Source organism: Ischnura elegans, chromosome 2 (assembly GCF_921293095.1).
Source record: "Ischnura elegans chromosome 2, ioIscEleg1.1, whole genome shotgun sequence".
Lineage (NCBI taxonomy): Eukaryota > Metazoa > Arthropoda > Insecta > Odonata > Coenagrionidae > Ischnura > Ischnura elegans.
In genome coordinates this window covers 49,270,100-49,282,133 of record NC_060247.1, presented here as the reverse complement: position 1 = coordinate 49,282,133, position 12,034 = coordinate 49,270,100, and the positions used below count along the sequence as shown (strand labels likewise).

Below are 12,034 nucleotides of genomic sequence, written 5' to 3'. Positions count from 1 at the left end.
GAAATGAATAGTCATATATATATTTGATCGCTTTCCAATGAGAACGCAGTATTGTTTTCTAATTAAGCTTTTTTATATTTTTTGTCTAATAAAGTTTTGCTGTGGAAGTATTGGCCATGATGACCTTATAGAATCTACTGGTTGTAAAATTAGTGATTCGTTTCATAAACCTAGTAAAGCAAAAAACAACAATTTTCAAATTTATGAGTGGCTTTGTGAAGTTATATTTTCAATTCTTCATTCATTACGAAAATACTTGAGGGTGTTTCAATCAATGTCGCATTCACTAGTGCTACGTTTTGTCATCGATGCCTATTTTAGAAATGAGATGCAATAGTGCCGTTCACTGTTAATTTAAACTATAGTATTTTCCTTGATGAAAAATGCTTTCGTATTATATAAACCTGAGGCGGGTCTAAGGAGGGGGAACTACTTGCCACCCTTCCCCCGTAATACGAGCTGGAAAATGTTCTATAAAATCTTACCCCTTCGGTATCGTGGAATTTTTGTGAAAATAATATTTTCAACCCCTCGAGGCTTGGTCCTGGGTCCACCGTTGGTGTTCGACATAAACTCATAAAGCGTTCCGAGGCTGAAAAAAATGCTTATATACTCCTAATTTGGGATAGTTATTTATTTTATCATTCATATCAAATGTAATAACTGTGTTCAACAATATTCTTCGTTTTTCATGCGGAGCTATTTGCAGTGCTGAGTAATTAGGTTGTAGAATGCTTTCATGATTAGTCATCCTAATCTTTTTATCACTTCTGTTTCATACTCTCTACCCTCTAAAAATTATAATTTTCATCGTACTTCATTTCCTATTGCTGTGACTTATCCATCACCATTTGCAGTGGAACCTGCTTTTCATAGTATTCCCCGATTCTTTAACATCTACTCATTCGATGCTGAAAGTAATAGGGAAGCTTTGGAAATTATGGCCTTGTAAAATCTGCTGGTTTCAAAGCCATTGATTCATTCCATAAATCTTGTGAAGAAAATCTATAATTTTACAATGTACGAGTGGCTTTGTGTAGTTACATTTAAAAATCGCCATTTATTTCGGCAAGTATTGGGGGTGTGCTGTGCATAAATCAGTGGCGCATTCATTTTATTTGTTTTCTGATATTTCTTCGTAGTTTTTTATGGTAGCTACCATTAATTTTCATGTTTTACTTTCTTTAACTTGCGGAATCGTGAATCTGACAAAAGTTCTCCGCATTAATCCTGAAATATATGACTTAATTTGGGGACGAGTCAATCCATCGTTGATTTTTATATTTCTTAATTCATTTTGCATCAAGGTGGAGCTTCGAGCTGTTGTTGATTAAATTCTGACATTTTTGTTCATTGAAACTTGTAAAATAAGTATTGTTGCTATTGGTGCTAATGAATCTTGACCCGCAAATAAAATGTGTTTTCATCATCAATATTGTATACATTTGCCTTTATTTTTTAATTTTCGTAGCCTTTTCGTAATTTCGGGGTTTTCGTAATATTGTATTTTATAATTTTGGAGTTTTGTCTCTTCTTTACACAAGTTTTGAATGTAGTTTTTTTTAGTTTTAGCAAACTGAAACTAACTTTCTCTAGCGTCTTTAACGAACAAGAAAACTACAAAAAGCTTCGAAAATACAAAATAAATATGCAAAATGTCGGCGCATATGTTTTTTTTTATATAGATGGACCTAAGCGTCAAGATTTCGTGTTCATAAAAATTAAGACAAGAGGTCATGAGCAAAAGGAACTTATTCTACGTACTTCGGCCGATACTCTCTTCGTGACTTACATCGAAAATCAATGGACCCCAGAGGCCAGTAAATTTCATGACCGGAAATAAAAATAACGAGGCGAGTTTCGTGCGTGTCATAATAGGCCCCGAGTCAATGGCCGTCGCCGCGCTATGTCATTTGCTCTGTTATGAGGTCCAATTCACAGATTTTGCGCTCCCTCCTCCTCTCCTTCCCGAAACGTGCTAGTCCTCCCGTTATGCATATACCGCCCTCCAGTGATTCCTCGGCGAGTCTTTTAGTGTCCTCTGGCAGCCGCCGTCGGGAGGTGTCGCTCAACTTCTTGGTATCCGAACTCCCAAGGACCAATCCCAAGAATTTGTTGCAGCTAAAAGGTAAAGAAATCATAAATGCTTGTACATTTGATTATAGTTTTAATGTCAAAATGGTCCCTTCATTGACTTCTGCGTGGTTGAGTTCATTTTTTGTCGCCAGTGTATGTTTTGTTGCTAAGGTAACTGATTACACTAGCCCTAGAGGTTATTGGTACTTGTAAATCGGTAAATTTTCGGGTCGGCAATTGCGTTCAGCCCAGCAATACGGGTTTTGACAGAGATCATTCAAATATTCCTGACGCATAATCTGTTTGGGGGAGAGGGGTTGGGAATTTCTTACTGTGGCCTTCGATGTAGGGGGATGAGCAGGAGGTACCTACTTACACAAGGAATTTGTTCGATATTGGGATACAATGTCTGTTTCGTCAGTAAAAAAAGTTACCTGGGAGCCTTATATACGACTTATGAATCGCTGAGCGAACTTATTTTTCTAGTCGCTATTCAGGTTTCTAATGCATCTTTTACTGTAAGGAACAAAAAGTGCTGAAAAGGAAACTTAACCTAGAACGGGCACACGTTCCTGACGTCTCTCGTAATTATGAGGGTGGAAAAGAGTGGGTCGCCGAAATTCGACAATGTCTGTTTCAAAAATGTTTGAAATCGTCTTGCGCTATATTTGAATGGTCCCTTAGCTGAATTCCCTCGTATAGTGGGAAACATATGACTTTTCTTCCATTGACTTAGGAATTATCGGGTATCACCATGATTAACGACTCCATATCTTCCATACTCTTTCGTCCTCATTGGGTTTCTGAGAATTTTTGGCTCCATATCGTGCCAACTCGTCAAATCATTCACAGCCGGTAGCGTAAATAGAGTGCATCTTTGGAGCGGGGCCATGTCAGTGTAGATCCAGACCGTATTTATATTTCAAATATACAGGAAATAGAAAAATAAGAATATACGATAATTTTAGTAGGTATATTGGAAGTACTATGTTAGCTCTGAGCGGTGGATGGTTGTCAGCTTAAACGTTAAAAATAAGTTCCTCTTCTTGGGGGGCTCTTGCCTCCTTATGGCTTCACCTTTATCTAGGTAGGCTTCATTACACAGCTCACTCTAGTTGAAGCGTTGGTTAATATAGAGCCGCTAACCCGTCAGGTTACTCCCAAGTCCCTTAAATAATTTATTCACAATATAAGACTGCTATTATTATCCATCCTTTGGTCAATTTTTCCAGGAACTGTAAATCTGAGGCTGAAAAAAATCTGGGAAGAGAAAAAGAGGTGATGCGTCTGCCGCCATCTTGGTGCAATCAAGAAAGCCTCTGTAACTCGAGTCTACCGTCTTTCCGGGGAGTCCGCCCATCCTTGGCCTCCCTCCTGGTCTGCCTCCTACTACTCTGCCAAATCGCGTCCGCTGATGTGCTCCCAGAAGAAGATGACTACTATGATTCGTACGAGGCTGACGAAGATGATGAGCAAGAGGAGGAAACGGTGACGGAGGCTTCGAGGGCTGTTGTTCTCCACCGAGAGACGAGGCAGTCCTCAAACGCCTACTACGACTTCATCATCACAGAGTATTCGTACAAGATATGGGTCGTCTTCATGATATACGCTATGATCAATGTATTCTACGCGTGTCTTGTGGCTGCTTATTTTGCCGAGGTAAGCATACTCGCATTCTGTTACTGTATACCTACTGCATAATACACGTAGCATGTACTATATAATTGGTTTGCTGCAGTCCTCCGATTATATCCATTACCAATTTCCTTAATTCCTGTTGAAAAATTCCCTTATCCTTCCTTTCCTGCTCTGAGTACTTGTTCCTCCGTCTTTCTCGAAGGTATTTTATTTCGATTTTCCTATCCATTATGTTTCTTACGAGATGTGAATGTAGGGTATGACATTGTAACCATAGTTAAATTTTTTTCGAATTATTAGCGTTGGGAAAGAAAAAGAAGGATGCAAAGCTGAAATGGTATGAATGAGGTTTTAAAACTTCAATTTTAGGTACGCACGACTTGGAAATACAATCAAAGTCCACTCATTTTATGTTTATTATGCCCGGTTATGGAATTTTCAATGAAAATTCTAGTGGCGTAGTGGAAAAGCTTTCCACTACTGGAATGAAATTAATGTTTAAGTATTATTTTTACCCGAAATAAGTTTATTTTTCATCTATGTAACCAGCTCGTGAGGAGTAACGATCTAATTTGTATATATCAGTAAAAACTTTATCATTTTCATTCATATCTACGCTGAAATGAGTCGGAGGATTCTTAGAAATCTATTCACCGATATGAAATTTAATACTCTTCTTTAATTTTTTTCCGAACGCGCTCTTTCCACTTAGCTCTTCACTATCAATCCTAAAATGCCCTGTGGATTTGTGATTTTGTATAGTATATTTTGTGGTTCCTACATTCCTCAGGAGTGTATGACATACACACAGATAATATTTATCCTACAATTCTGCTCCTGTTCATTTTAAACTTTCTTTTCAAACCCAGTTGGTTGAATGTGTTACCATGGAATAACAGCTTAAAATTAGTCTTAAGGTTGAATTCCTGTGAAAGTCTGGAGTTATTTTGGCATTTTTGAGGGAACACCTGTATTCTATTCTTATTCAACTTCATCTTAAGCTATTTCAAAGCAAGTCTAAATCCTAGGTTTTGTTTTCTTAAGTTGACTATATACATGTATATACATCTACATACTCAATGTACCTTTTAACTCATATTTGTAAACTATCTTTTTCAGACGAATACTCTCGCTCCGACGCAGGCTTTCGATTACGATTACGTGATCAAAAGGTCTGTCTACGGCGAAGAAGCGACGAACACCTTAGATTCCCCACTGAAGATTTCGCGGCAAGGTGTGGACCACATCCTCAGATCAATATCCTCGACTCCAGAGCCTCTCTCCACGGACGAATCGTGGTGGGGCGCGGGTAGAGTAGAACGCAAAAAGAAACACGTCGCAACAAATATTCGGATGCTTAATCGAATCTCTGCTGACCCCACTTGATCCCGATTTGTTTTGCTTCATACTACGAAATGAACTCTTTACAAGCAGAATTCTGCGTCGATCACGCATTTATTCGCTGTTTGCAGGTTGCATTTTACTATGCTGAGGGTCGAAGTGAAAATAATGCCATCATATTTAAGGTTATTTATCTTACAAGTGTATATGTAAACTATTTTATTAGTTATCACCTTCTGCTGGAAATATAAATGACTGAGTAATTATTTCCTGGCAGATTTGAATGTACACCTTGTCTTGTTGATGTGTGTTAAATTTTGAGATTCAATGGCAGAATTTCTTTGAATAAAAATTTAGAATACAAATAATCAATTATATTTGTGTATTTTATTATGTCCGTGTATATTAATGATAGAGTTTCTCATTAAGCATCGTTGGAGGAAAGTGACTTCGTTCATTTAACAGCATGCCACCTAGGTTGAATGCGTTCTCATAAATTTTTTTAAGTGAACCCAAACCTGAACAAAAATAAATTGGTGAAGTTAGCTTATTCTCAAGTAAAGATGTAGCCTATGATACTCATGCCCTCGCGCCTGGTCCAAAATGTTTGTAGAATGTAGTACTTGGGAACAGTAAAACGGTGACCATCACGATCTATTTTTATTTGCCAAAAAATTAATAATAATTAACTTTGATGGGCGCATTCTCTATGTACCTCGTAATTGTTCTCAGATATTTTTCTGCTTTTGCTGTTTTCTATGGTATTACTGTACTTCAAACCTTCTCTATTACTCGAAGATACTCTAGAGACAGACATTGGGCATTATGTCTCGGCAATATGTCTTGGCAATATGTATATGTGTTGGCATTGGGCAATTTTCCATTAATCCCTGTAGTTCCACATGTGTTCATCGGTCGGTACTGGTATATTTGTCTGCACTTAGTCACGGTACTGCAAATTTATCACCCAAGGTAGGTGTTTACAAGTATTGTACTCCTTATCAAAGAATTATTATTTAATTGCAATGTTAGGAATATCCCCAGGCCACGGAGTGGAAGTGGAATATCGACAAATAAATGCGCACCATTTGTGTTCGGTTATTTTCTTTTCGCCGCATGTAGCCCCTTGGCGCGAACTTTATATGCATTGCAAGTGTCTACTTTCAAAAAATTACGAAAAGATATTATTATTATTAGAATTCTGATACGAATGCAAAATATATCATACAAATATTTTTGAATTTTTTGTTACGATTCACTGCCAGAAAAAGGAATTTTACGCCTTGAAGGAGTTAGTTATTTTATGAAATATCTCGTGGCTATAATTGCATTTATATGTAAAATAAATGACTATGGTATTACTTTCATCACAAATCCTTCCACCAAAATTTAGAGAAACGCTACGGAATCGCTCTGCCTGGTTCTCAAGCGCTCTCCGTTTCAGGAAAATAATATTGCTTTTAAGAATAAACCTCCCAACAGTTATTGCGCGTTTAAAGTCGTTATATTAAATAAAAAATAGCTATTTATTCTAGTTTATAAATCGCGCATATAACTACGTTAATTATAAGTGCAATACGGGAGTTATTAATCGCTTTCAATGCGTGGTCAAAACATAATCATATCTTCCATTTCAATGGTTAGTAATGCCAGTCCCAGGCAGGGCCGGATTTAGACGAAAAAAGACTGCAGACTAGTACACTTATGAGACCTTTTCACCTCCTATTTTAATATTTCCATTCATGTATAGCCATATAAATTTGACGTCACAATCCACGGATTTTGGCCTGCAATTGCAATTTGGCTATGCATTATAAATGTTAGGGACATTAGAAGAGATTTTTAATCCTAATGGTTATACAAGGAGAAATTATGATAATTTTTGGACATTCGCCGTAATCCTGCAAAAATATTTAAAACAAAAATCAATTAAATCCGTGGTAATGTTACATGGATTGGTGGATTTTGTTAAATCCAAAATGTCTTGAGTTTTTATGATTTTGTTTATGATGAACAGTTTTAAGAATCTAATCATTGTCATGAACCAAATCACGTAAATCGAATACTCAAAGTGTTCCGAAACTCTTATTGTATTGATACCGTCATGTTAAAAGAGTTCCGGGGTCTCCTTACGGACATTTGTCATAAATTGTGGGAAATTTCGTACTTATTCTTTCATATTCAGAGACTTATACCTATTATACTCAACATTAGAAGAGTCGAGTAATTGACGTTCAAAGTTCAACGTTTTTGAAAAATACTTTAATTTTATTCACAACACTAGAGGAATCGGAGATATTGTTCTTGCTGCTTCTCCTTCGAGATCGCCCCTTTTGATTCTAGTAGTATTTTTTCAAGGGAAATTATTTATGAATGAAAATCGATTATTTTTACTATAATCACGGATATGCGTTATTAATTTCTTAAGGCTTTCAAAAATGGTGACTGGTTGCAATACTGCTGGTAAAATCTCTCTTGTTATCATTCAAATTATTAGTCACTAAAATTTTTAACCCGTTATAAGATGGTCAAAAGAGTGGCTACTATCTATAGTGAAATAAAAAGTTAACTTCTGTCTCTGTTTTTAGTACGATAATCTAGCACCATCATGAAAAGCCGTTGATGAAAATATCGTTTTCCTGTAATTCTCCACTTCTCTCTCTCATGTACTTGCTATTTTATTCCTATTTTATATTCCACTCAATCGTTATTTTAAACTTTACGTTTTATTACTTCCATTTTTCTTCATTCCATCAACTTATCAACGATCTAAGACAATTCTATTAACGTTCGTGCTAGCTACCTTGCAAATTGGTTTTTGTGAGATGAAGCTACTCGTAATTTTTCCCCTCGATGACTGCGTATCCTACCATTGATGGTATTATTATAAAAATCGATACCTTTTGGGATATTGTTTTTTACAGTTAAGTATTGCCGACAGAAATTTTACATTACGTTATATTATCGTTCCTTCGATCATACCCTCTACCTGTGAATGAGTACGTAAAGGAGTGTGGTAGATAAGTTTTAAGTGCCAGAAAACATTTGTGAGGTTAGGGAAACCTATTATGTGGCTTTAGGGATATTTTACCCTGTTTATAGGTATGCATAAAATCAGTAATAAATCGTAGCATGAATTAACTCTTAATTGATTCTTACCGAGAAATATTTCAAGGGGTATTTTTTGAAAAAATAAGCTTGCATAGGATTCATAAGAGCACCTACGGAATGTCTTGCGTCATAAATTTTTTTACCCTTTAAACGGCATCATTCAATACGCGCGAAAAAAATCTGTGGAAAATTCCTTTATTTTGCACAGGTAGATCTCATTGAATCCGTAAAGGCCGTATGAAATGATTTTGTTTTATCACTTTGTTTGCCTTATTTTATCCATCTTCTAATGCGCCGCCACCATTTCACCGTCTTCCGTTCTGAAGAATTCGAATTTTCTCTTGGACACTTTCAATTAGCATCATCACTACCTCGCCCGTTACTCCAATGACCAAATACCCACGTCACTCCCTCCTCTTAGTGATGAGAACTGCCGTCCATCCACCTGTAGCCAAAGTGGAAATTTTCCATTTCTTCGACGCCGATCCTCCGGGAACACGACGCACATCGGAGGCGGAACAGAAGACGGTCAGGTGCGCGAATCACATGCGCATGTTCTTAAATTATTTAAGATTGTTCATGAAAAGGCGGAAGTTATGTCAGAGCTCACTTTGCGAAAAGTCTTCCGGGGACTATGAAAGATTTTGAAGGCTGTTTCAACTACCACAACATGTCGAGGAAATTCGCCATCTTCGCCGTTTACACCTTTGCGTTGTCCCGGGGATTCCTGCTGATGGTCGCGGCATCGGAGTCCCCACCGCAGTTCGCGCATTCCTCGCGCGCTCTGTCTGCTTTCCCGGGTACCGGGGTCAAGGACCCCGCCCTTGTGGCGAGACAGAGCGTACCCATCACTCACGAGTACTACGACTTCATCCTGCAGGAATACTCGTTCAAGTTCTGGCAGTACTTCGTGCTCTTCGGCCTCAGTCTGATAGCTTACGCTGGGGTGGCGTCCACGTACTTCTCGCGGTCCAACTACGTTGTCCCTCCGCCGGAGTACGAATACGATTACTTCGGGAAGAGGAGGAAGAGGAGGCGGAGGACTGTCAAAAGTGTTTTCCCGTCGTGGAAGTATCTCGATGTGCGGACTATTAACATGATACTGAAGGTCATCGATGGCCTTCCCAACACTTCGGACGAAAGATGAGCCACGTCTATTGTTATTTTTCATTATTCGATTTGCCGTGTTTCCGTTTTCGTGCTGGTTGTTGAAGTGAGTTACTGAAGTGTGTAGCTACCCTAGCGTGTTTTATAAATTATTTAGAATTTGTCCAGTTTTAATCGAAAAAAGGTGCACTTCCAATGGTATTTATTCTTTTGAGATTTCGCTGCTCGTTGAAATGTGGTAGTCTGAGGAAACGTGGAGCTTATAGATTTTGTATAGTATATTTATTTTCTTGAGAATCAATTAAACCATGTGTTCCTGCAGAAGAAATTTCATATCATAATTAGTGTTATCTTTCGGTTGCTGTGCTTATAAGATGAAGAGAAACAGTCTTGTCAGAACTATTTTTATTATTGATTGATATTATGTGTTTGTGATATAAATATTTCTGTATGAGTGCGTGGTTTTATAGTGTATTTGTTACGGCTCTTTTGAGTTATTGTTTTAACTTCATGAAGAATAACGATAAAAGTCTGGGTAAGCATTATTCCCTTGTTCCAAATCCAGTCTCTGCATTTCAATGTGATATTAGGAAACAGCGATGTTATCACGAATGTTTGAGATGTCTTATTGAATATTTACTAAGTTGCGAATATTTGGCGAGATTTGTGAAAAATCTGTTGGTGATTTTGAAATAAAAATTATTTTGTTCAAAAAACTATTTCAATTTTTTTTTCTATTCTAAAATCAAATTTTTAACTGATATTTGGCCTTATATCAGTTATAATCTGAATGAAGTGTGGAATTTCTATGATGAAACTGTGTCCAATTATCAATAAAAGTCGTTTCATCCAACTAGTAAAGTTAACCGGCCCTTGAATTTCGTTAATTCTATTGGATCATGATAAGTTGGGTTGGAAACGGAGCAGAGCGCTGCAGCAATGTCTGCTCAATCATCGAGGTCTGAGAGCATTGGACCAGGGACGAAGTGAGGGTGATATTTTTTCAAATCGACTAAATTTTTTGGCATTGATTCAGTCCCTCAGTAACGTAGATCATGAAAAGATCTTAACTGTTGGAGTTCATCACACAAAAGACACTATTTCTGAACAGTCAAGTGATACAAATGTATGATAACAGATTTCCTAAAAGGTTTTGAACTTAATTCTGATTGTAAGTTAATAAAAATCCACGTAGAGACTCGTTGCATTGAAAAAAATGTAGTGGATTACATTGAAAATACTTGGAAATCGAATTTATTTGAGAAACTTCGATAATCTTGGCATTATAAAATTCCTTGTGGAAAATTTTATCTGTATAAAAGTACGAAATGGAATAAATTAATTTCCTTTTCATAATTGCTGAGTCGTAAAATATGAAGCACGAGCGTATCCACTCGATTTCATGATGCTTATACATTTGATGATTACACGCTCATTGTACTAAATCAGAAATCATTGTTATAATATTACATCAATTTCTAAAACCTTTCCATTTATTTCCCTGATTTTTTGTAAAGTATGAAGATTTTGACCTGATGCGTTCTAATGATCTACAGTCACCAAAGTAGGGATCTTGTGGGGCCGCCGGGCAGCGCTCCCAAGCATACCAGAACGCCCTAGAGTAAAATATTGCGTTCCTTTATTCCACTTACGGATATATTCCTGAAAAAAGTTGAGGAAGAATGTTAAAAAAGGCTCTAAGTATGCAATTTCAAGGACGGGGTTATATTGGGGTGTTTTTACTTGCCATCTTGGAATAAGAATCACTGCCTCATGGTAGGAACGTGAATTTATGACTTTTTTATTTTTTAATTATTCGATGCTTTCGTATCCTGGTGTGTAAGTTTTTTCATGGTCAGTTAACTTTTAAGTTGGAGAGGAAAAATGGCTTTATATAGCAATATGAAAATTATTTTTTATTGTGAAACGTATGTCGTATTGTAAAACGTATCAAGTCGTGGTTTTATCTCTATCCAAAGATGAAATTCCCCCCCCTGCCACAGGAAAAATATTTTCTAGTGTCTGCTCTGAAGGCTCTTCTTCTACATCTCTCAGGTGGGTCATGAAATTTTTATTTGTTACATAATTTGGTGCCTTTGAAACGTGAGACTACCAATCATCGTCTAGGTGAGAAAAGGGTATCAAATATAAACAAAAAAAGTCAACCTAGGTGTGAGCCGCGTGACAATATCGCATCGTCGGGCGTCTGTCATGATCTTTCCACTCTGAAGTCTGTGGTAATTGGTATCGGTTCGATCGATTAATTAAATTAAGTGCAAGACGGTACGTCACTCAAAGTAGTGAATTATAAGGGCAAGGGACACAAATTGATGTTAATACAAAGCTCTGATCTCCATAATGAACTGAAAACCTACGTTTTACACGCGTCTATCCTTTGAAAAACGGATCCGGTAAGCGATTGCGGTTGAGTTCAATAGATACTCTCTAAAATTTTCCTCCGCTCTCTCTCAATGAGGACATATTATTTTAAATATAATTTATTCAATCTTTCAGATCCCATACCATGCTTAAGCATCTAATTGTCCCTTCACTGAATTTTGATCGAATGTGAAACTATTTTTGAAGGCCATAGGAAACCTATTACTATGCATACATTTAAAACAAATCCACGAATGGTATTTTTACCATAGAGAAGATAGCTTATGCTTTACTTAATTTTTGCTTCGAATTCCTGTAGGACAAATATCTCTCTGTAGTAATCCATATTCGATGTCTTAGGGAGTGCCTGGAAACTCAATTT

General features: G+C 37.0%; 1 protein-coding gene across 1 annotated transcript; it reads left to right on the top strand.

The window, feature by feature from the left end:
* The first annotated feature begins 3,229 nt into the window (after positions 1–3,229).
* LOC124153701 lies at positions 3,230–5,376 on the top strand. The gene is made up of 2 exons (XM_046527020.1): positions 3,230–3,735; positions 4,834–5,376. The coding sequence occupies exons 1-2, from the start codon at positions 3,358–3,360 to the stop codon at positions 5,098–5,100; spliced, it is 645 nt and encodes a 214-aa protein (XP_046382976.1). The 5' UTR covers positions 3,230–3,357; the 3' UTR covers positions 5,101–5,376.
* Positions 5,377–12,034: the final 6,658 nt, after the last annotated feature.